This window comes from Corythoichthys intestinalis, chromosome 1 (genome assembly GCF_030265065.1).
Source record: "Corythoichthys intestinalis isolate RoL2023-P3 chromosome 1, ASM3026506v1, whole genome shotgun sequence".
NCBI lineage: Eukaryota > Metazoa > Chordata > Actinopteri > Syngnathiformes > Syngnathidae > Corythoichthys > Corythoichthys intestinalis.
The window spans coordinates 31,508,719-31,535,466 of record NC_080395.1 but is presented as its reverse complement, the minus strand read 5'-3'; the positions used below and the strand labels follow the sequence as shown (position 1 = coordinate 31,535,466).

The 26,748-nt window shown below is 37.3% G+C and overlaps 2 protein-coding genes across 4 annotated transcripts in view; both read right to left on the bottom strand.

Moving 5' to 3' along the window:
* Nucleotides 1-2,955: 2,955 nt before the first annotated feature.
* Nucleotides 2,956-13,048, bottom strand: onecut1 (one cut homeobox 1). Of its 2 annotated transcripts, none has more exons than XM_057842946.1 (2): nt 11,160-13,048; nt 2,956-6,497 (listed from the first exon to the last, which is right to left on the bottom strand). In XM_057842946.1, exons 1-2 carry the CDS (start codon nt 12,235-12,237, stop codon nt 6,205-6,207), a joined length of 1,371 nt encoding a protein of 456 aa, XP_057698929.1. In that variant the 5' UTR covers nt 12,238-13,048; the 3' UTR covers nt 2,956-6,204. The 2 variants fall into 2 exon arrangements, with proteins under 2 accessions (XP_057698929.1, XP_057698938.1); XM_057842955.1 differs by having other exon boundaries at nt 11,175-13,048.
* A 4,489-nt stretch (nt 13,049-17,537) lies between these two features.
* The window catches only part of LOC130922650 (uncharacterized), a 275,463-nt gene continuing 266,252 nt past the window's right edge, over nt 17,538-26,748 (bottom strand). For both annotated transcript variants that reach the window (XR_009064558.1, XR_009064557.1), the window contains one exon: nt 17,538-17,813. The gene's annotated coding sequence lies outside the window, so the exon portion shown is untranslated. The remainder of the gene's footprint in view (nt 17,814-26,748) is intronic.

The window sequence follows — 26,748 nt, the reverse complement described above, 5'->3', positions numbered from 1 at the left end:
TAAAAAGCAATGCAGTAGTCTACTATTATAAATCAGCTATTGAGAAGCAGAGTGGGTTAACTCCAGTTTGGTAATTTGTAAGTGCGGAAATAAATATAAAAAAGGCCTTCGCATGAATAATAGTCAAAATTTGAATGATTCACTGCCAGCTCAGGTATTGTATTCGGAGATTATGCGTTGTAGTAGTACGTATAAGAAGAACAGGGGTTGCCCCAGTGCTATATAAGCAAGGTGATATAGCGTAATGGCGACATCTTATGGTCAATAAGTGAACAAACCTATCCCAGAGAGCTGCACTGAACTGTATTTTTGTTTGTTTGTTAAAATTGTATTTCAAGACTGGGCCTTAAAATGACCTATAATGGTCATAAATTCAAAATTACTGACATCTTAATTGTTTAATTTTTATTCATTTTAACCCAAATACATCATGGGGCCGTCAGTGGGCGTTCTTTATCACCAGGCTTTGCAAGTATTCTGGGGGAAACCCTGCTCACCTGAGAAATTAATATTGAAAGATTTGACAGATGTTAGTATTTAAAACACTATTGCACTAAACCTTACTGGCATAACACATTAAGTCAATCTCCTTCGAAATATTAAAAATGGAGTTAGCCCACTGTGGTTCTCGGTGACTCAAATGTGATCGAAAATACACTTTTGCCTCCATTCCGTACACACCAACCCTGAAACTCTTTCTCATAAGAAACAAAAGAAAAAAAATGGAACGATAAGCACACTTTGAAGTAAGTACGCAAAGGAATGGTCACTATGAGGTATTCCGAAACATTTTGGGAAAGATGCACGGCCAGAGTGAGAGAAAAGGGATGGGGGATTGGGGTGGGGAGGGAGAGTCGCTTTGGTATGTTTTCATTGCATGCGTTGACGATAAAAGCACCACAGTGTGATTTCAAAGAAACAAAAAAGGAGGAGTTTCCTTGGGTAGTGGCGGCCCTTTGACAGGCTTGAGGTAAGTCAAAGGAGAGAAAAGAGGTCAAGAGCGGTTCAACACTTTGGTTCAAGCAAGGCACTCATCCTGGGAGCGGGAAGGGAGAAAGAAGGGATGATGGGGTTTTGTGACGGTGACTGCTGATGTACCTCTGAAGTTTGGTACAATGTTTTGTGATGCACATTTTTACAAAAGTAACCATCTTGTAGTGGTTGGCAATTTGGTATACACAAATAAGTTAAGAAATAAATAGTAAAGGGGAAAAAGTTGTATTGGATATGAAGTTTATCCCTTTATAAAGCACTCATCATTGATGGTGCTAGATGTCCAATCCCTTTTGACTGAGAGAGGCTGACAGCAGTCAAAATTTATTGGACGTCTAGTTCCCTCAGTGGCACTAATAGATGAGCATTCCCAGCTAGTCCTCCCAGTTCAAAAGAATAGCGTACTGTACGAATGCTATTTTTGGACCGTGACGTCACCATTGTAACGTGGAAGTGGGGCAACATAAACACACCCTTGCCTACAATCAATGTTATTTCTGCTTGTTTTCTCCAATAATCTTTCAAAAAAGAACATGCCAAGTAAATACTGCTGCTATGGAACTTGTAGAAACAACTCTAGACATTACGACGTATGAAAGATGTTTTTTTCTTATGTTTCCCAATACCAAAAATTTGGAGGAAAAAATGTGAAGAATGGATCAACTTGCGCGGACGTCCAAAAGACAAGTTTGACGCCAGCAAGGTGACATTTCATTTGCAGTAAACATTTTGTTGGGGGCCATGGTCCTACTGAGGACAAAGAGGTAAGCCATTTTGATATTTTTACTTATTTTTTAGCGTGGCGCTTTGCTGTGCTGCTTGTCTGACAATGTATAACCTGAAAAAAATGAAAATAGTATCTGACTGCCACTGTTGTTACCTTTTCTGTTGTAAAAAAACAACTTTAGTAAGGGGGAAGTGTAAATAAATTTTAGAATTAAGATTTGTTATTAATGAAAACATTAAAAGTGTTCGTGTTCTACACAAAAATAGCAATGTAAATTACCCCTACGACCGGTCAGAGACGTAAGACAACGAGAGGATATAATATATAAGAAAGACAGGGCATATGGTGGTAAAGGATAGATTGTTGAAACAGGAGAATGTCAGTGGCGTAAAGCAATGCACACAAGAAAAAGGTGTCGATAAAAAAGCTACCTCTGGATCAGGTCAGCTCTTTTTCCCGCCTTTTTCAGCCCTCGACACTCAAGCTATCGCTTTAACTGAACATTTGTATGTTCTTCTACATCTTTACCAGTGATTTTGCCACCATGGACATAATTTTCGGACAAATTTGGTAGGTTTAGCTCAGTAAACATCCTGTTCTTATACTATTTCCATGCATTTACTATTAGGGACAAACGGGAGGTTTACCCGCCTAGCAAAAATTGCTAACGTCATTAATATTAATGAGCAAAAGTGACGTGTTGCTTGCGATACTCCAATGGACGACTATCATTGGCAACGGCCGGCAATGAGTTATATACTATGGCGTTGAAAAATAATAAACCCAAAACAAATTTGGTGTGTTATTGGGGGCCATAGAGTGTATTTATGTTTTCACTCATTTTAATTTGATCATTTTTTTAAACAATGTACTGTATTAATGTATAAAATGAATGATTAATAATGAAAAAAAAAAAATAGAATATTCATGAGACCTGTTCATTTACAAATGTAAACATCACATTTTGGGTCATTTAGACACACTAGTATATCAAATTATATATATATATATATTTAAATTATTAATCATATTTTAAAAACAGATTTATAAACAAATTAATAAAAAGTTGATAGATAAAAAGCAAAATTAACACAAAAACAAAAACAAAAACAAACAAAAAAAAAAAAGACGTTCAATTAATTTATACTGGGAGGACTGGCTGTTAATGCTCATAAATGACAGCCAATGAGTTAAATGAGTGATCAGAGATTAAAAACTTCTGCATATATCCTATGTATAACATGTATCTTCATATCCCCATCATCATAATCTGTAGCTTTGCTTTCTAAAGGAAAGGGCATGTATTTCAAAAGGTTGTGTCACTCTCCCCATCACAAAATATTAATATAAATGTTTTGGGAGACTGATGGCATATGTTACTACATCTATAGCGCTAAAATTGAGAACAGGAGTGCTTCGTGTCGAAGGGGGAGATGGGAAGGGAAAGGGGAAACTTGACAACATCATTTTTACCATCACTCACAGAGGCCGTGCAATGAAAAAAATAAAGCAACAACAACACATCTTTGGTTATCTTTGGTATCATCAAAGTGATAGAAATCACGTATGGAACTTGAGTGAGGTAGCATCTTTGGTTTCACACTAGAAAACATCAGCCGGTGACACATTGTTTTGTTGGGTGTTGAAGAAGCGTCCCTTTCTTTTTCGCTCCTTCTGATGAATGTAGAGCTGCTAACCGTGGCCTTGAGGAAAAAGAGGAGGAGGATGACAAGGGGCCAGGCTAATTTATCAAAAAAAAAAAAAAAAAAAAAACAGCGACGCTTGCCCCTTTGTAGTGCTTTCCTCCTTGTGCTGAAATGCATAGCTTTCCAGGCTTTGGATTGTTGGGGGAAGGGGAAGAGAAAGGAAGGTGAATTGGACCATTGATCTTCTCCACTTGACGTGTTTGATGGACACACAAATCAATACAAGAAATTAAAGCAAAACACTATATTTGGCTCACAGTGACAACACCTTCTGATTGGCCTTCACAACGAGCATTAACAGTAACATTCACCCCGCTCTTTGAGAAGATGCAACTGATTAACAAGGCATCTGTAAGGCAAAAAGTTTGACGCTTGTGTCATGCAAAATTACCGTTTATGATTATGAGCGTTAAGTCACTGCTAGTGTCGATTTTTCTTTGGCTAGAAGTGAGCTGGGATATGCTCCAGCCTTACCTTGACCCTGAACAGAATAAATTCAGAAAATAATTTAGAAAAGGATGAATGATTACGAATGTTATGGAATTGGTAGTACAGAGGTTCACAGTTGACTTAACATGTAATCACCACTCCAGTTTCTGAAATGACACTGATCTGAATAAAATGAAAAAAGATGGATGACGACATTGCAAACATGGATGGCCAGAAAAAAAAAAAAAATCTGTTGTTTTAAGTTTGATAGCTGTTTTTTTAACGTCATTTTTGGAAGCAGGATCCTAAACTCAAACTTTTGTAAAGCTTTTCTCCGAAGTTTATCTCCTTATTCCGTTGTTTACGAAATGCACACAATTAGCCATATTCTTTGTAAAAACAAAACTGTTATATAAACATTGTACTGTATAAAAATAACTAAAACCTACTATTAGTCATGCTAAATTAAATTAAATTCTTAAGTTCTCTTGAGTAACACATTTTAAGTCTACTGAAAATTCTGAGTAAACTTAAAAACAATTGTGTGAACTTAGCCTTAGTTTAACTTCCGGTGCCTTCAAAAGCTATGTTTAGCTTGGTTATCTGCGCTGCCATAGTTGTGACAGAAGTCCAGTTTACTTGAAATTTTGAGTTCAAACTACCTCACACTTTAGACTTTGATATTCAAGTGTTAACTTGAATATTTAGGGAAAAAAAATGTAAAAATGGGTTGACTCTAAATTTCACTTGTTGACAACTTTTTTTTAAATAGTGTGCAGTCAATGGCTTTTTCTTTCATATTTCATTGTATCTCTGTATTTGAAGGATTTTAAAGAACAAGCAGCCATGCTAAGTGAAATATTTTTCATATCTTTAGACTGCCGAGAGGAAGACCTCCAGATCTCACCTGTTTTCTTAATGTTCTTCTCACTAAGGATACTAACGGAAATGGCTACTTATCTTTTATTCGTGGACGACAAATGAAATTTGGTTGGTATATTCTAGGGATATAAGTGTCGGCATCAATCCTCAGAGACATTTTTTCTTTTTTCTGTCTCAGTGCTAATTAATTAATTAAACCCATTGCAGACTTATTGTTGCCTGTAGGCTCCGAGTAAGCTAGTAGAGAGTGTGTGTGTGCTCTTTGGCTGTGTTGATCATGTCTCTGAGCTGATGTGACATTTAGGGAGTTGGGCGGTCGTAGTTCAATTTGTACTTGTCTAAGAATACGGGGATCCTATAGTTCCAAAGCTCGACATGCTCGAGAAAAACTGAGATCAGTTTTGGATTTCGCACTCCAAATTACTTTAAAACAGCTGTCATACCAAAAAAAAAAAAAAAAAAAAAAAAAAAAGGTGATTCTCAGTGTAATGTAGACCCACGGTAAACGAATATATAGGCAGATTTTTTCATGACATATGAACAAAAAATGGATGAACAATTAAAACATGGATAGTTATGTATTCACAAACGTAGCTCACTTTTGTGCAATTGCTAAATCAACTAGTAGGATGTATTCCTAACGTAACCCTAAACAATAAATATGAAAGAAAATAATGGATGTTTGATTCAACAATATAGTAGTTAACATGGCTGCCTTTTGTGCAACTGCCCCAAATAAACTAGGATGTGCTACTGTCACAACCCTGAACAAGATTATAGTATGGTGTATTATTGGGAATGTCACAGCAGTGGCTGGCTTAACAACTGCAAAATATCATCTTTGGTTAAAAGCACTGCTACTGTTTTAGTTGTAGGCTGCATGAGTGAGGCTTTGGTTTCTTCTATTTAAAAACGTCGTTTCAGCACTGCGGAAGGAAAGCACTACATTGCGGTCCTGGGTGGGAAGTTGGGGCTAGCAGTCTACGCAATGAGCTTGTTTTTTTTTGTCCCCGTAACTGTCCATGGATCCATGAAAAGTAAACAAATCAAACAACAATCCAGTTGCTCCAGTGGGATTAAAATTTCTTTAACGTTGATTGGCCAAATCCCATTGGAGCTCCGCGGATAAGACTGATTAGAACCTCCATTAATCGGAGTCAGAAAGTGATAGTGGGATAAGGGTTGGGGTTTGTAAAGCTAGAGACCACTGAGATTATGTGAGTATGGGCAAGGGTAAGGGGGCACAGTAGTCTTTTTGAAGTGTGTAACACAAACATGTCAAAGCAGGTCAAACAAGAAAGAAGAAGTCTTTGGTTTGTTTTTTTCTCATCTTTGGATACTATAAATATGAACATAGTACATATTTAAGGGCAAAAACGTGAGGTCTTTTGTAAGGTTCTATTAAGTTTTAAAGCTTTTCCACCGAGTCTAGTCCATGAGAAAGGGTCAAATCGCCCCGGTCCTACTTCAGGCTTTGGTGCAGGCGCTGAGACCGGCGCCAGGTGGGTGACCAGAGCCGTCGTCCACCCACTTGTCCAGGCTGCGGCGACGCGCATTCATGAAGAAGTTGCTGACAGTGGCCAGTTCAAGGCCTAGCTGCTGCGCGATGGTCAGCTGCAGCTCTTTGGATGGACGCTTGTTCTCCTTGAAGATGGCATGGAGTGTACGCCGTTGTACGTCTGTGAACACCAGGCGGGGTTTCTTGGCCACTGGGTTGCCTCGCTCGCTGCGGCCATGGTCTTGTTCCTTACGCTTGCACGCTGAGGAGAGGCCGGTAAAGACAAGAGGGAATGTAATGTCAGTCAGCGATGTGATCATTCAAATATAAGTCACAATTTGAGCCAGGCCGTGGTATATTTATAGTTGCCACTGTTGTTGTTGTTAGGAAAGTAAAAAATACACATTACATTGACATTAAAAACACTCATTGATGGCAATGGAAGTGCAATCAGTTTTGACTGGGAGAGGCTGACAGTGAATAATCGTGGTCAGCACTCCCAATCAAAATGTATTGGATGTCTATCACCATCAATGGCAACCATAGAGTTTAGATGATGGGATGATTACAATATTAGAAACTTCTGCCATAAAAACAATAGGTTACAAATGCATTGCATGGTGTTGCTCAGAAAACTGGTGGTAGAGAAGCCTGGCAGTCCGCCAGGCTTATAAAGTACTGCGGGAAACCCAGCAGCAGCACTTTAAGGTAAGATATTAAATCGTAGTGGGATTTAAAAAAAACAAAAAACTAAGCAACACCATTTAAAGCAGAGGTTGGCAAACCGGTCCTTGAGGGCCGCAGTGGGTCCTGGTCTTTGTTCCAACTGACCCAGCATAGATAGTTTAACCAATGCGGTTTCAGCAGAAATGCGAAGCACCTGACAGCAATCGACTGATTGCACTTGTAAAACAGCAGATTGGTGAAAAGGTGTCCTCTTAATGGGTTGCAACCAAAACCTGCACCCACTGCGGCCCTTTGTGGAATAGTTTGCCCAACCCTGATTTAAAGGCACAATGTACAAATGCATCCATATTTGACGTCAAATTGCAGTATTTGTGTTTCCCGGACGTATTTTGCCATGAGTAATAAAAAAAATCTAAAGATCATTAAAAAAAAAAAAAAAGTAAGATAATTTAAAAATAATTTAGATAGACAAAAATATGTATTTTTCAAATAATAAACAAATAAAGCCATGGACAACAACAACAAAAGAAATAATTATTAAAAAAAAAAAGAAAACAACAAAAATAATAATTTTGTAAAAAATAATAAATACATATATGTGTGGCCCATGTGTATTTTGCCCCATTTTTTCATTTTAAAAATGTCTAATGGCCTAATATGATAATTTATGGTGGATTTTAAACTATTAAATTAGTCAAAGCGATTTAGCAACATTTGTCGCTATTTTGGAAATCCTTGATGCAACCCAGATTATTTCCAGCGGCCCCTCAATAACTGGAATTTAGACCCCTGTTTTACATGCTCAAAATGTTAATGTTAAATTGGTTGCACACCTTTAACGCGCTGCTCAGAACACCTTCTCATTTCTTGCCAAAAAATTAAAAAGACTTTATAAGCACAACTTTACATGTTTCTTCCTTTTTTAAAATTACAGCTACAAATGTCCAGGGAGTTATTTTACATCACTCCAAAAGCTGTCAAGAACTTTATATAAAAATCTGATGATTGAGCACCATAGGTAAATTACAGTCATTGCTCTCGTGTAAATAATCTAAATATTCAAACTTCTACACCACTACAAGAACAACAGCAATAAATGTGACTCTTTTAGCCAAAGGCTGCTTGAGATTCAACACATATTGCTTTTTAATGGAGGATCAAAATGTGGAAAACACACATTGATCTCCGTGGGAAGTGCGCTTCATTACATTGACTTTCAGTGACTAATAGAGTACTTACAAAAAAGCAGTTGGTTACTCAATATCTATCATGAATATAATATCAAATATCTACATGTTTATAGATGATATTTTGGGAGGTAAAATGTGACTTTTGATCATTGCAATGCTCGTTAATAGCAGACAACAGTGTTTGAGGTTGCTGTCCATGGTCCTGAAAACTATGGTTTAATTCAATAACAACAACAGTAAAACCGCGAATAAGTTGAATCCCAAATCCAACGGCAAAATACACCTTGAACTGGTCACCACACAACATATACTGAATAAAACATGTATATTTGCATGTGCGTGTTTAGGATAGAGGTGGTAGGGTGTTGAAACTCCACAAAGGACAGGCCAAGATTCGAACCTAGACCATATCAACATATGAGACAAAAACTAATCACCAACCACTATGCTGCTTTGGTCACACGGACATTGAGTAAAGGAAGAATTCAATTATCCAAGCGCTCGTCTCTATTTTCTGCTATTTCATGAAAAAAGACCAGGAGAGGGCAGAGTTGAGTTGCTCATATGCACATTAGCTTTAGCCACAACACCAATACTAAATGCTACTTTAAGAAAAACAATGCTGAAATGCTTAGATTTGACTTAGACACTTAGTTAAACCTAAGAAAACACCTCATAGTTCAGTCACAATAATAAACTTATAAATGAACATATGTCTGACAATCAACACATTTTGCCTTTAAATTTCAGTTCTCCATGATCATTTCTTCAATATTACTTTTTATGCCCTTATATCATATCTGAGTACACATCATGGAGTCTAGCGAAAACAACAACTCTAATAATAATAATAATGATTAAAATGATCAACAGAGCTCTTCCCCAGTACCACTACACATTAACTGCTGGTTCAGGAGTTCCTACAATAAATCAGCAGGAGTGAAGGCCACGCAGACAGCAAGAACCCCCCCCCCCCCCCCCCCCCCACACACACACACACAAACACACACGCGCGCGCATGGGCACTGTGGTTGCTAATCATTACAAGCTCCAGAGATAACTCTACACTGAAATAACAACTAAGAGAATGAATGTCTATATGCAATTAGAAAAAGTATAATTATCGTAAATGGTGGATAACCTATAGTCTGTGAGCAATATACGGACCCCGAAAGCATTGGCTCTAACCAATGCAATGCTAAATATTTAACTGACAAATTGTCATAACCTAATGATAATATTTCGTTTGAGTGTTGCAATGTTTTCAAATTATCTAGCATGACATGGAAAAAACTTCTTATAACTTCGACACATACACACGCACAAATGTATACAGTACAAGCTGCTATTGGACAGCCACACGACAACTAAACACACAAAAATGTATATCAGTGTAATTATACATATGTATATCATAGTTATATGCTCATGCTGTTTATTTCAATTGATTCCATTCAATTTTGAATGCATGGAGGTGGAATCGTATAGGGAAAATGAGAAAAGGCCCGAGATTAATTTCAGAAGCCTAAAATCAATAAGAATATTACATCCACTTCAGCACATTGTTTTTCAAACACACACACGCACGAACGCACAAAGTTCATATAGGGACGATCAGGTCATTATCATTTTTAATTTGATGCTTTAAAAATGTTTAAAGTTCCTTTAATTTTTTAAAAATGTAAAACTCCTGATATATTTAATATTTCTACAACGTTTAACAAAAATAGAACAAACAAAAAACAATTTGTATGGTAAGTATGGCTGTCTAAAATTTATATATTCTTATAGTCATAAAAACATTTACTGAGGTTGACTGGTAACAACAATGAAATCCTTTCTGAATAAATGGCTCTAATTCTTATTCATGCAGACATTTACTACAACATAACAAAAACATATTTTCCCATGACTTTTAATGAACTCATTTTAATACATATCGTGTGAATATTTTTCAACGTTATGATTATATTAAAAAAAAAAAAAGTTCACACACACATATGAACACTGACACGAACACACCATCACACACACATCCTCCCTTTTAACCAAAAAACCCACACATGTGCAGCCCATCGATTAGCCTCATAAACGTTAGGAAGAAAAAAATCCCAATGGATGTCAATGAATGTGCACGTGTGAGTGCGTGCGTGTGTGCGCGCCTTAATTGACTCCTGACTACCGCAGGGACGAATTAATACAGAGATCTATCAGTTAATTAGACAGGGGAAAAACAACACTCACCCACTCTGGAATAAATAAACTTAACCACCACTGAACTGCAGTGCATAGGGTAATAAAGCCCCTTTTAGCAAGGTATACAAATCACTACACTCACAAAGGCCTGTAAATATCTGTTTACACCAAGAGCAGGGCCAGGAAAAAAAGACTATACTCGGTCTCATACATGCACAGAAATAAACATTAACGATTCTTCTTGCAAGACTTGACTTAATTCAGAGTACGGGGTCGATATTTGGAGGTAAAACGACACCAAAAAATGACCATGTTACAAACAAGAACACCGACAAAACAACAAATAAAAAACTACAAATCAGCAGGCCACATTGTAATTGAAATGCAAACAAGGAGTAATGCATTCTGGGCTTTTTCTCTTAAATAAATGATTAGGAAATCAAATATAGCAAAATATATCGTTTTGTACAGGAAAGTCATTGAGAATGAAGTATACTTGTAATTATTTAATCAAACCGACTTGAAATGCACTTGAATATATTTTTTTTAGGTCAATACATAAGCAATTTCGATATAGCTGAAGAAATCTCACCTCAAAAATTGATTGTGACTATATTTGAATTTAAATACGTGAAAAAACACGCCAATATAGGAAAAATAAATCACACAGTGCATCAGAAAACAGTGACTCCAAAGCTGCTGATTGATTACAAGACAAAATTTTATATTTAAATTCCCAGCTGATGCACCAGACCTTCATATTGATTATTATTAATAATAAAGCAGCCCTAAGAGTCAATGCTGATGAAAACACATCACAATAAAATGATAAGAATAAAATGTGTCTTTACCGAGGCTTCGCTCACCTGCGAGCCTGAGCGCACTCATGCGCTGGAACTCAGGCTCCTGCAGCCACTTCCACATGCGGCGGAAGGTCTCCCTGCCGGACTTGAGTTTGGACCAGGGCTTGGGGTTCCTCAGCAGGTCTGACAGGGTCCCCTGAGACCGGCACAGGACCCGCTGGGCGAAGATGGCTTGGGGGATGCTGTAGCGCTTGAGCTCCGTGGTGATCCTCTGCGCCACCTCTTTGGTATTCACCTCCTCCATCTGGCCTCCTCCACCTCCTCCGCCTCCACCGCCATTGATGGCTCCTTGCTGCCCGAGAGCGGAGGTCTGCTCCCGGCTGTTTCCCAGCCCCTGCCCGTGCCCTTGCGCTCCGAGGTGGGCGTGCGGATGGTGATGCAGGCCGTTCAGCTGCATCATCCCCGCCGTGGAGCTCATATGCTGCTCAGGGTGGCGTCCCAGCATGGCGGGGTGATGCGCCTCGAAGCCGCTGGGCGTCAGCATCTTCTCCCCTGGCATGGCGGCGCCGGGGTGGGCGTAGGGCGGCAGGCCGGCTTGGGTCGTGTGGATGCTCGCCAGACCGGAGCCCGACAGCGGAGAGAGACTCTGACCCATGCAGGGGTCCTTGTGGTGGTAGGCGGGATAGAGAGAGTTCATGGGAGCCAGGCTGCGGTCCTCCCGCATGAGCGTGAAGCTGCCGCTGACGTTACCCGGGATCCTCTGGTGCGGATGCGGATGAGGGTGATGGGGATGCGCGTGAGGATGATGGTGGTGGTGCGGCGGAAACTTGTCGGACACGGAGGAGATGGGGGGCAAAGGCTGCAGGGGTGTCAAGGTGGTGTAAGTGCTGCTCGCGCTCATGCCTGGGGCTTCGCACATGCTGATGGCTGGGTGGAGGTGTCCCGGGTGGTGGTGGTGATAGTCTCCGCCGTCCAGGAGGGTCGCCATGCCCATGGCGCGGTGGCTTAGCCCCCGGGGGCTCGGACGGGAGTGCGGACTGTGGCCGCTCAGCAGCTCCCCGTGACCGCTCACGGACTCATGGCCGTGCAGGTCGCCTATATTTTCCATCGACAGCTGGGCATTCATGGTCCGGGTGGCTCTGTGGACCAACCATCTATGTAACCTGCTTAGCTGGCGCCCCCCACCCCCGAAAGTCCTCAAACTTCAATTCTTTTGTTCTTTTCTCTTCTTATAGGTCCAATAATAATAAGACGAATCACACACTACCTCGATTGTGTATTCTAAATCCAAGTTATCTTCATTGATAAATATATTTTTAAAACTATTGGTATTATTTCCTTCTTTTGTCGATCAAGCCCCCCCATCGCCGGCCAGCTGTCCTTGCGCTCCGGTCGGGTGCCGCGCCATCTCTCTCTCTCTCGGCTTGCGTGTGTCGACCACCGCAGCGGCTGCACATGCGCACTGCAAATACTAACTCTCTCTTGAGTTACGCCCCTTCAGCGTGACGTCACATGTCATATTTAACCCTTTACAGGACACTGTTTGAACTCATTGGCTGCCATTGACGGCTCTTGACGTCCACTCCATTTTGACTGAGAGAGGCTGGCGGCGATTTTTCAATCAATTAATCAATTTCACTGGAACGAGCATGGAGCTTACATCTTCTCAGTTTAAATGAATTGGACGTCTATTGTTGTCAATGGCAGGAAAGAAGTATAATCTCTAACTTATTTTAATATATTTTTAAATTTAGAGTCCTTTTCACATTTTGAAAAAAGAAAAAAAAAATCACATTATTTTATTTTATTTTTACCCCACCAAAAAACTGCAATTATCTCTTTATTTATTCATTTTTCCCATTTAAAAATCTTTAAAAAAGCAAATGAGATCATTTAAAAACTGTAAAAAAAAAAAATCATTTATCAAATTAAGAGTGACACTGAGGACCATAACCATAGCGTTTTTCTGTATTTATTTTTTACCTCTCGCAGTAGGTGAAACTCACAGAATGTGGAGGTTATGTATTTGATTCTGTATGGCTGTCTGTCCATGTTTCCGTTCAAGATGAATAAAGAACGAATAAATGGATCATCAAGCTTGCAGGATATGTTTGTAATATGAAACGGAAGAGGTGATTCAATTCTGGGGTAATGAGGTCAAAGGTCGCAGAGGTCAGCAATATGTTTATGTTCAAGAAAATTCAAGAATGAATAAAGAGATTAAACACTTGGACTCTACCAAATTTTAATATCGTGTCTTACATGAGCCAAATTTCTGGGGTTTGGGGGGTATGTCCCAAATTAAAAATACATAAATCAGGCATACAAAAATTCTGGGTTCATTTGCAGTTCCCTCAAACAACCCCCCCTGCAAGACTTTTACCCTCTTAACATGCAAACCATGGTAAAACAGCATTAATTACATTCATGGTCGCCTCTGAAGTTCACAAGCACTTGCACAATAGACCACCAGCCCCCACCCTCCAACGCCTGTTTGCTAATTATGTGGCGGTTTAAACTAAACGAAAAGAAGCTGCGGTACAGTCACCTTTGATAGAAAACGATGAGCAGATGTGTCTATTGTTCAAGTACTAGGCTTAACGAACCAAGCCTGGCTATGTGTGTGTTAGGATGAATCCCACTGAACCCTAAGAGTTAAAGACGTGTTTAATAATACTTGCCATGTCAGTACAATAACACATCATTAGTGCTGTTTAAAGTATGGTCGAAGGGAAATATCCATCTTCTTTCTATTTTTACATGCATATTTTATTAGCTAAAGTGCAAACAATATTGACGGATATTTATTTCAAAGTAATAGAAAAGATGCACAGTTTATTTTAGGGGGTTTAGATCTTAAATATAATGGAGCTTAGATCTAAAATATAACTAACTTGGTCATGCCTCACCAATAAAGTATTTAAAATAGACAATATAACAAGATAACAATTCCGGGCATTAAAATTCCCCAAGTGATACAATAACAATAGTGCAAGTAATAATAATAGCAAGTAATAGCAAGTGACATTTCATTTAAAAATTCACCAGATTTGAAAATCTGTTGTGTGCAAAAAGCATGAAGTAACTGAATCCAAAGTGATTCAGGGCACATCTAGATTGCCTTGTGCTGTGATCATCAGATCAATCATTGGACACAATCAGTAACACAACTTTAAACACAGTGGAAAATTTCCAATTGTCCTCTTACCTCTCATGCAGCCTTCACTTTATTGGTTTAAAAAATGTTTGGAGATGAAAGGGCATTGTTTCAATGTTTCTAAAAGCTTCCATTGCACAAAGCACAGCAATAAATTTTATGAAAAGCCATAGAGAAAAATATAATGCGGCATGAACCTTGAGGAGCATGAAACGTGCGTCACATGTTATACAACTTTTTCGAATCTCGTTTCAAAACAGCTTCAATGGTTATTAGTGAAAGGTTTTGACGATTACGATTAGGAGTCTGCGACAAAATAAGCTGTTAGTTAGTGTTGCTAACTTAACTAGAGTTTCCCACAATTCTTTATAAGCATGGCGGGCCGCCAGCCTTGTCTGTCTTGTACTTCCCCCAAGCTAAAACGGTGCTATAAAAGAAAGTATAAAAATTATACATACCGTCTTTTAACTGCATTTCAACTAGGGCTGCAGCTATCGATTATTTTGGTAGTCGATTAAGCGATGAACTATTTAGTTCGAATAATCGAGTGATCGGATAAGGAACATAAAAATTTAAAATACCTGAGCTGAGCCTCAAACGGTATAAAAATAAAATAAAATAAATGAGGATCTATGTACAACAAAAGAACAATTGTCTAACTTACATAGTAAAAGTCCGCTAGCTTAAATGCCATAAATGCTAACGTTTTTTGTTTCTACCATGCTCTTAAAAAATGGTTCAAACACATATGGCCACAAAAAACGGCTAAATATACGTATAAACTAAATTACAAGTGCATTAAAAAAAAAACATTAACTCAAACAAAAATTTAGCTTATGTTGGTCTTAACCAGTGTTGTTAATCTTACTGAAAAAAAGTAATTCATTATAGTTACAAATTACTTCTCCCAAAAAGTAATTGCGTTACTAACTCAATTACCTGAATGTAAGAGTAATCAGTTACTTGGCAAAGTAATTGGTGATAATTACTTTTTTTTTTTTTTTCCTCAAAAAAAAAAAACAAAAAACAAAAAAAACAAACAAACAAAAAAGAAACATCGACCACACTATGTGACGTTTTTTGTGGAGGTTTTTGGTACAATTGGCCCGAGCCCAATTCTTTACCCTAATTTACCCTTTACCCTGAATCGACTGTTAAAAGTTGTTAAAATTGCTCCCAGTATTGCATTAGTTCCCTTCTCTCTACTTTCGACATATGAAAGTTTTAAAACTGTTTCATCATTTAAAGATAGATTCAAGTCAAGATTTTGCCGATTTAGAAGTATTTTAGATAAAAAGTTACTTAGGTTCGCGAGGAAAGTTCTCTACAACAGAGCCGTCCTAAAAAGCCTACTGCTTTAACATGTAGGCTGTCATTTTGCATCTACTTATATCTATATACAGTACATGGGATATCTACCATGTCTACCATATCTACCATAACATGCGGGCGTAGTTTGTCGGCTATCGGCTACAACATGTATTATTGGAGCTACCTAGCATCGCGTTTGCTCGGCGTCACAACTTTCTTGCCTCCTCCCCGCTCCTGCTCTGCTCTGTCGTCTCGGTGAGTCCGTCTCCCTCAGACTTTTCGACCAATATAGTAACGCATAGTAACGCATGCCTTTCCGTCCTCAGTAACGGTAACGGCGTTGCCAAGATGAGAAAAGTAATTAATTAGATTACCCACTACTGAAAAAAATAATGCCGTTAGTAACGCCGTTATATTGTAACGCCGTTATTAACAACACTGGTCTTAACATGGAGCAGCTGGATTCAGCCACATGAAATGAGGCAGACTGGAGGGCAGTATATCCACCCAATTCAATACAACTATAAATGCAAACACTTTCAAAACAAACCATTACAACGCCACATTAATTAAACGAAAACTCAAAGCAGCATAATTTAATTTAAATCTTTTTTTCTAATCTAATACTCGAGTTAATCGATTAATCGTTGCAGCACTAATTTCAACCACAACCGTTGATATAGGTAAAAGTGCAATGGTGACATCTTATGGTCAAATTGAATTGTATTTCTTAAAACTGTATCTCAAGAAGCAGCTATTAAATATATGTCTTTACTAAAGCCATCTTCACTCTGAACTGCCATATGTAACACCACATCAGCCAATGTCCAATATTCATTTACATGCAATATTCTATGTGCAATACTTACTCACGTGCAATATTAATGTGCAATATTCAATGCCTTCACTGTCAAACTGCTGCTACTTCACTTCAATTATTTCACTCCCTGAACATAGGACTATCGCATACACATTTTATATTTATTTATATTTATTTAGATTTGATACTTTTATACTTGCAAGTCACTTTTGAGATTTTAACTTATCTTCACTGTAAAGGGAGATGTGCCAAAATTTCATTGTACAACTGTATAATGATGTATGAAATGTATAATTCTATTCTATTCTATTCTATTCTATTCTATTCTATTCTATAAAAACAAAATCTATCAACAAGTATGGCAATGCTTTGTGTTTTTATTGCAGACTTCCGAAGACTGCCAAAATAAGCCGTTTACCTCTTCGCGTTGAGACTACAAATTCATGGCAAAATATTCATACTCTGTAATACAACAAACATAGTGCTGCTTTAAAAGAACATGCCCAAAATGACTCAATATTGATAGTATGCTTGATTTATGCTTGGGTTAAGCAAAATTTGAAATTCCTACTTTAAGATATAGAATACAGAAATGAGACAAGGATCACTATAGGAAGGCCGTTCCATTTGAGACAGAAGCATGGAGACTTATTGACATTTTCAGTTATTTTTAAACAATTTCCTCCCTCTGTGACACAAAGAATGATAAAGATGTCTATAATTTTGCTTACAAATTTGTTGTTGTTCGAACACGGGTGTAGTTTTATGTAAATGAAAGGTCTGATTTATATTTATTAAATCTATCATTATTAATCATTATTGTATGCATGAATACCATTTTCAAAATGATTTTGAATGAATAAGCACTACAACTATAAATACACAAAGACTAAATAAACTTTAAATGAATAAAAACAGATAAACACTCTTTGCCTTCAATAACACTCTAAAGTTTAATTTTAAAAAATCTTTGTTTTTAACTCAATGTCTGCCATTGACGGCTTTGCACGTCCAATCCATTTTGACTGGGAGGGCTCGCAGCAATTTGCTGCCAACGACTAACGACGTTAAGTCCTGGCAATGGCAGTCAATTAGTTAAATTAGAGAATTATAAAGGTTTAAAAGCAGGTCCATAACTACATGATGTCAGAGGCGGTTTAGACTAATATGGCGGCAGGCGAGGTGACAGCTTGCAGCGGTCAGTGTCGTGCTGGACCCCCCTCCGCCACTGAATGTGGGGGACATGTCAAAGGTGACGCTTCAAGACTCCTAAAGCCAACATCTGCGGGCATGTAGGAAGAGCGGGGGCCGGTGGGTGGGCAACAGATTAACCTTTCAGACTTTTCCCTGTCCCGGACCTGCTAAGGGGGTGCCCGCATCTGTCAGGGAGTCCCTACAATGGAGACAGCGCTCGCTTGAAATGAGTTGAACAAAAGAAAAGAAGAAGAGAAAGAAAAAAAAAGGAGTTAAAGAAGTTAAACTGTCTCTGATGTAAAGTCAATGTCAACGGCGTGTGTGTGACGTGTGGCCGGACAGAAGGAGACTCAATTCCTTCCCCCCAAAAGTGTGCCTGACCAACTGGCACACATGCACATACACACACACACGATTGGAAATTAATTGGAAATGCCGACATGCTGTCAGGGAACGTATTGTGGTTTATTTGGTAAATTTACACAGACACACATGATGACAATGTTGAGTTATGGCAGGAAATTGATGTGAATCTTGCACAGGAAAATGTTACTTGTTATTTGCAATTCGGTCAAACATTTGTTTAAAATTTGCACCTGTCCAGATGTAGATTTTCGGCGGTATAAAATTCAAGTTAATGTTTCTTTTGGCGCTATGACTTTAAAAACCACAAACAGTGATGATGTAATCCTTCACATTGACGTATTACACATACATGTTTTGTAATAGCAAAGAAAATGTTAAATTCAGGTCAAGAAGGTCTCCTGAATTGAAAATAAATCTATTCAGCAAAACAACATGGGCTACATAAAATGCTAGGTCTTAGGTTTGATACAGGCTTTAAAAAAGGTTTCCCAAGGATGATCATATAGCAATATGATAAAAAAAAGTCCTACTTATTTCTTCACCATATATACTGTACTAGGGGCCATTTAAGGTTTGACAAAAAGTGACAGGTGAAAAAATAGTTCATTACTGTATATTGGATGTCAGTGACGAACGTACTCACAAAACAATAATTGAATAAATTAATGCCCATTGAGCTATTCAATTATAAGTAGGGCTGCAGCTATCGATTATTTCAGTAGTTGATTAATCAATGAACTAGTTAGTTCGAATAATCGAGTACTCGGATAAGGAACATGAAAAATTAAAATACCCGAGCTGAGCCTCAACCGTTATAAAAAAATAAAATAAAATAAGGATTTATGTACAACAAAAGAACAATTGGCTAACTTCCACAGCAAAAGTCTGCTAGCTTAAATGCTATAAAACGCTAACTTTTTATTTATTTTTATTTTTTATTTTTTTTTATAATACTCTTAACAAATGGTTCGGACACATGTTCCCACACAAAATGGCTAAATATACCTATAAACTAAATTACAAATGCATTAGAAAACATTAGCTCAAACAAAAACTTAGCTTATGTTGGTCTTAACATGGACCAGCTGGATTCAGCCATGTGAAATGGGGCAGACTAGACGGCAGTGTAGCCACCTAAACCAATAAAACTCAGTGCAAACACGTGCAAAATAAACCATTGCAACCCCACTTTAATTAAACAAACACTCGGGGCAGCAAAATTTAATTCAAATCTTTTTTTCTAATTGAATACTCGAGTTAATCGATTAATCTTTGCAGCACTAATTACAAGGTTCACATCTTTGCCTATTCACATCATATACATCTCAACATGTTCCTACCAAAAAATGGCACTTTTCACACGAGCATACCTCTAAGAGCTCTCCATTTCTGAACAAAAACCTTTTGACCATGAAATTTCTCCAGAAATGGCATTTTCTTGTTATCAAGCATTTGCCTAGCAGGCTTAATCAAAAATTTCAATGTGCCAAATGTGGCTCATAGGCCATGGGTTTCTCACTTCTGATGTATCTCTCAGCTAGACACGTTTATATACAAACTCTTTGGGTATAACACACGCAAGCACATACAGTATAGCTAAACAAAGAGGGTTTTGATAATACTGTAAAATACACGGCTATGTAGCACGAGAAGACAAGTTCAGTTAGTGCCATACTTGCCGTTTGTCAATGGATTGTGTATTTTTGTCAAAGAAGTCTTTTCAAACATTATTTTTATTCAGGAACCTCACAGGGGGTCCATAGCACACATGCCAACAAAAAATATGCACTACATAAGAAGATACAAAGTGACTAGAAAAAAAAAAGAATAAAAAAACATCAAGAAGGCACAAGTTATCAGTGCACAATAAACAGGGTTTTGCTCTTTGTAGGGTCTGTTAATTACATTAAATATTATTTTCAGACCTATTAACCGACACATGACGCTGTGCATCAAATTTCATGATAGTGCCTTAAAGGTGGGTAACCCAACAAATAATTGGCTGACCCTGTACCTTTTAGGTACACGCAGTAACAAATATTTATTGTAATTTTCACCTTTAAGGTTAGTAATACACTATATGAAGTGTTCCAGATTGTACCGATGTTGCAATGTAATGTCTTCTGTATGATGACAGCAATAGTAAAACCCCTATTTTTCAAACCCACATGTGATCAGTAATGATCTCCGATATTTACAGACCATATATGCAAACATTAAATCTATTTGAACCCCCCCCCCAAAAAAAAATACAAGCAAAGGCAAGCCTAAAATTCTGTATTGCAGTGTTAAGATGCTTTTGTAATTATAGTATGACCCTAGTGTAATTAATAAGTAATTATTTCTGAAATGGAATCTTTGTTCAGCTGTTGATGTAGTAGCTTGTTATTTTATAGTATAGTGACACTAACTACAAGGACACATGATTAAAAAGGGGAATATATTGTGTTGTGTTAGGTCTGACAGAAATATAAACCATTTTTTGGGTGAGGAATCAAAAACGGACCTCAGTTTTTCTCGATCTTGTCAAGATTTTGAACTATAGGATGCAGTTTTCTTACAACATATGAACAATATTGTACTTAACATATGTGCTTGTTTTATTTCCTGTATATTAAAACATATTGACACAATGAAATAAATGAAAACTACAATGTTTAACCCTTTATTGCCAAATATATCACATTTGAAACACCTAAAAATTCATGATTTTGAGACTAATTCAGAATTTTGACATTTCCTTTTGAAGGAAAAAAAAAATTATGGATGCAAGTCAACACATGCATCTGCAGGTTCCATATGGAAAAAAACCCCAAAAAACAGGATTTAGCAAGGGTTTTAGATATTAAAGCGCTTATTACACATTCATTTTGACTTTTCTTTTTACAAATTTGAAAAAGAAGTTTCATGAGGACCTTATTTTTCAAATTTTTGGATTCTCTGATAATTGCTTCATGTTGCAGGTATTTAAGGGTTAAAAGTGTTTTTTTTTTTCACAATGGGGATGGCTACTTTAATTATAATTGTGTAAGTCTGGAGAAAAACAGTAGTTCTGCTAGATAAAAACTTAATGCAAATATGGAATCAAATTGCCAAATTTAGTTTTTACCACTTTAAAATTCTAACTCAATAGATTATTCCATCCATCCATTTTCAACACTGCTCATCCTTGACTGGGTCGCAGGGTGCTGGAGCCTATCCCGCTGACTTCGGGTGGACTACACCCTAAACTAGTCGTCAGTCAGTCATAGGGCACACACAGAGACAGATAACCACAACACCGCCAATGAGTGGGAATCAAACCCATGCTGCCTGCACCGAAGTCAGGCGAATATATCAACAGATTTTTCAAATCAATACCCAGTGTTCAAGGGCGTAGGTTTGGTCTCAACATTGCATGTACACTTTTTCTTGAGGACGGGACATTATCAAGACCAAACAGATTGGGTGAGTGCGACAAAGGGCCACATTTCTCATGAATATTATTCTAATTAATTGATAGGCTGAATGATTGATGCAAAATAAATCTGTATTGGACTAACTTTCACACTGCAAATTTATAACGTCTTAATCTGTTATTTTTTGTTAAATCCAGTCAAATAATTTTCTCCCATCTTGTTTTAAGTGTTAAAGGCTAGTTAACAGATTAATGCGTCAGATTCTGGACTTACTTTAAGTAGATATTACTATTTATTCGTATTGAGCCCATACATCTAAAAATTGGTCATTTTTCACCTAAATCAAGAAAAAATTGCTTTCAAATAATGTTTTGAACAATATTCTTGCATGAAGAACATTTCTGACATGATTTCTGATTTCTTTTAAGATTAAATATACAAACATTTTGCTTAAAATAGGTTTGTTAATCTTATTTTCAGCCAGCTGTTTTTAATATGTCAAAAAATCTAAGTGAGTAAAATTGACTTGAAGCACTGTAGCAGATGCAAAGTTAGTGGTGTATTCCCCACCTCCACAACATTGACGTCTTTTTACATTACTTACAGTAGTTGCTGCTGGCGGAAAAAAACATCTAATATCCCTTGTCTTTGTAGGGGGAGCGGGAGACTGCATGTTGTATTTCTGTCAGGCTGTGAATGCGTGTGTGTGTGTGTGTGTGTGGGGGGGGGGGGCTGGTTGAAGTCATGAGCCAATCAAACGCGCATGTAAGGGAAAAAAATAGGCTAAATGATCAATGCTAAATAAATCAGTGTTAATAACTTTAATGTGTATTGGTTCAGGTGATGCACTGTTCGGTTCTAGCCTTTGTTTTCAAAAATGACTAAAGAAACATTTTGAAAACTTCCAGAATAAATGTCTAGTTTTTATTAGCAAACATAAACAAAATGTAAACCATTCACTTAATAATGGTAGGGTCAATTTTATCCTTACAATATATGGGAGGACAACCTAAATTCCCTATATAACTGAACTCATAATGCAAATAAGGTTGCTTAAAAGTTGGTGGGGACAATTTTAGCATCCTAAAAAGTTGGTAGGGTTATTTCCCTACTGCCCCTATGCAAACCTACGCCCTTGCCAGTGTTATAGTTGTAGTCAAAGTTGCCTAAATGATCAGAAAATTGTGTACACGCTGGATAAGACAGTTATTTCTGGTAGAAGCCATATTTTTGTCCAAACCTCTCTCTTCATAGGGCACTCATTTAACTCATAGGCTGCCATCGACAGTGCTAGACGTCTAATCCATTCTGACTGGGAGAGGCTGGCAGCGAATGACCAAAATATATGGATGTCTAGCACCATCATTGCCGCTAAAACATGAGAATTTACTGCCAAAAAAACAATTGGATGTCTTTTGTTGTCAATGGCAGACAATGAGTTAAATACTATGAAAAAATTAACTTTGGAGTAGGGGCCATAACACTGTTTTTATTCAGTTTAGTTTTATTGATTTTGTTTTCAATTAACACCTGGACATGGCGTTCACATGTGTGGACATCAGATTTTTGGTCGTATATAGTACTAAATGTTTTTATTAAGGTCAAATGCCCCAAAATGTGATGTCAACATAAGTGGACGCCAGGAGTTTTTTTTTTTATAGGGTTTATCTATTTAAGTATTTAATTAATGAATTTAACCCAAAAAAAAAGTCACTTGACCGAAAAAAGGTTAAATAAATGCTAAAAATGACAGTTGAATCACATATAAAATTGTCAACATTGCATATTAGTTCTTTAGATAGATAGATAGATAGATAGATAGATAGATAGATAGATAGATAGATAGATAGATAGATAGATAGATAGATAGATAGATAGATAGATAGATAGATAGATAGATAGATAGATAGATAGATAGATAGATAGATAGATAGATAGATAGATAGATAGATAGATAGAGAATGAACAAAAGGCCAATGGCTGGCCTTACATGCCGTCTACACAGCATTCTCATACGGATCGATATGCATCCTTCCAGGACTTGGTGAGCGCGCGTGTGCGCGTGACATTTCCTTTACAGACATGATAAGAAACACGTCTTTTTTCTCGCAGGAAAACACGCACCGCCCAGCATGAAGTCACTCACTTCAATTAGCAGGCAATTAGTAAAGCACAGATCTGCCTATTAAAATAAACCAAAATCAAACAAGCGTGCATGCATGTGAGTGACTTGAATGTTGGCTTTGCACGCTGATGATTCGTCATTCCCGTGCAGGTGGAGTAATATGAGGGGCTTGGATCAATACTGACTCACACACACATGCTGAAAATGACAATAACGGAGGGGGTTAGGTGGGGGCAATAAATGACATTTGGCAAAGTAAATTTTAAAAAATGAGCCCATATGTGATCGTTTGAAGGGAAACTGAATTAGCCTTTGCAAAAATAAATGTCGGCCTTTTTCTTATTATCTTTTCATAACCCATAAACAAAATACCACTTTACTTTTAAACGCCTATTAAATTAAAGCCTCCCTTTAAATCCGATTTAGAATTAAATCCGCACCACGCACGTTGAAGCCTTAAACAAATGTGTTACAAAATGTAAACCCCGGATTGCTCGGTTTGAAGAAAAAGAAAGTGCGTGCATGGCCTTACGCATTTTGAAGTGCACAGGCCTTGATAACGCGGCGTAATCGATACGGAATACATTTAGAATTCCTGCAGGGGGGCTCAAGCTGAGGCCTTTGAATTGTTGGAATAAATAAACAAAGGGAAAAACAAATATTCCCCTTCTTATTCATTGCACCACGTGTTGCATTTGAACATACACACACACAAACAAACCGTGGTTTATTATCAAAATGTTTAAGAAATGCATAAATAAATAACACATATATCCGATAAAAATTGAAAAATGCATTAATAAGTAAAAAAGACGAAAATTTGAAGCATACTTAAACGGCACAATCTAAATGAGAACATAATAAATCTACAAAAAGGTACTCGAGTTTAAAAGTACTTAATTATAATGGTAAAATTGGACTATCATGTAAAAAATACAAATTTATCAGTATCAATATCAAATGGAAATGAGAGTTAAAAACGTAACTTAATGAGAAAACACTCCATTAACGCCAAAATACTCTATTTAAAAATACATATACGTACTAAAACATACTGTATTTACTCTTTCAAAAAGGTCAATAAAATAAAAACGCCAATAAAAATATATTTCCTTCACCTTTTGCGATGTAAGATGATTTAAAATGACATATAGACAATATTGATCATAAACTCCCCAGATATATCTCCACGATGACCAAGTTCCCAACTCAATACAATACAAAATATCTTTTTAAAACAGTTTATACACTTCAAATGAAAATATATAAAGAATGCATTTATTGTTTTTTTGTTTGTTCTGTTTCCTTATAACGAAAATGGCCTGCATGCACGTTACCGAGCAGATGCTCACTGTGCTGCCTTGCTCACGGGTAATCCAACTAACTGCCTCCTGCATGCATGCGTGCACGGCGTTATTCCGCGTCACTTGCTCTCATTCGTGCACTCTCATGTGCAATTAACGAGGCCTCACTTTACATTAAGGGGCTCCATATGCCGCTGCATGCTGTGACTGACTCCAACTTTGGCCTAAACGCCCCAAAATGAGTGGACACAGGCGCGTGTTCTTAAAAAAAACCCCTGCAAAATGCACAAACAAAACCATCAATTTTTCACGCTTTCGTATAAACGCTCTCATTTAACTCAATGGCTGCCAATGACGCCAATAGACGTCCATTTTGCCCTTCCAGGAAAAATAGATTGAACGTTAATGGCAGCAAATGAGTTAAATACTAAGGGGTTTGCGGATGTAACCCAACTTTAGAGTGTTACTCTCAAGCCATAGCTATAGTTTATGATCATTATATTTTTTTATTAACTATTTTGTAACTAACGATTTAGTTATACTAACTATATAAAGATAATGATTATTAATACAAAAGTGATATAATTATAAATGACACTTAGCGCATAGGCCACATTTGTACCAAATATTAAAATTCTGGTCTAAATGACCCAAAATGTGATGTTCACCAATATGTGGACGCCAGGTCTTTATGGGATTAAGTTTCTTTTTATTGCTAAAAACAGTTACTTTCACAATAAAGTTTCAATGCTTCAATTTCTATAGGTAAATTACGTTTACATAACATTTAAAAATGACGCCAGCATGCATTAATGTGCACTCACTGGACACTTCATTAGGTACACCTGCAGAATGACAATAGCCTTTCTGAACAAATACTGTAAATCATGTTTAAAATCTACAACTAGGCTATAGGTTATTCTTCCGGCTTTCATAACTGATTTGAAGTAGTTAATAAATCGCTGTTGAGAATATTTCGACCCAAATAGTAATTAACATAAAATACAATCAGAAAAAAACAGAATTAAACAGGCGGCAATTCCTATAGTTTGTTTTTAATTGCTTTAAAGATGAAAGATTTCAATTTGAAAAGAACAAAAAGATAATTTTACTATGCAAAGCTTCAAATAAAACGAAATAATTAATTTTAGCTATTAAAATGCTAGTATGCATTGAAATTCAATATGTATTTATATATTAAGTTTTACCCACAATATGCAGTCACCAAAAATCACGTGTTCAGTCTTGCAGAAATCAATCAGTAATCAGGTCATATCAAAACTAAGCACTGCTGTAATCTCATATGACAATTGTATTAGAACTCATTAAGAGTTACTAATGAAGTGGAGTTAAAATAATATTTTTCTCTGCTAATATAGCTCCTTTATTCAATTTCCTAATGCTTTGCCCTCTTTTTGTGTACTGCATACACGATAAATGAAGAGAGTAAAAAATATATGTGTTTGTAGATCACCTACGGGTTCATAATACCATAAAAATGACGTTGCATTAAGCTTAACGTTTTAAAGTAAAAACAATGTTCAATAAATGAAAGGTGCAGCAATGCGGCACTATCTTCCCTTCATCGTGTTGCGTTCAAGTTCACTACGGATTGATACGAAGCAGCAAGGTCTTGTTTTTTTCCCTTTCAAGTGGTCTCTGTATGACACGTAAACGCACCACACGAGCCCCCCACACACACTCACACATGCACAACCCAGAATTTACCGCATAGTGTTTCACGCAGCCCTCCATGCAGCATGTCATCTAGGAGAAAACAACAAGAAAATCCTTATTTTTCCCACCACCCTCTCGTCATTCCACGTCTTGCGTATTTCCCCTCAAGCCTTTTCGTTCACGTTGCAGCCACTGTTCTGCGGGAGCAAACAATCGGCGTCCACGGCGATCCAGTCATTGAAAAAAAAAAAATCCAAATGAAGCAAAAAAAAGAAGCAAACATCT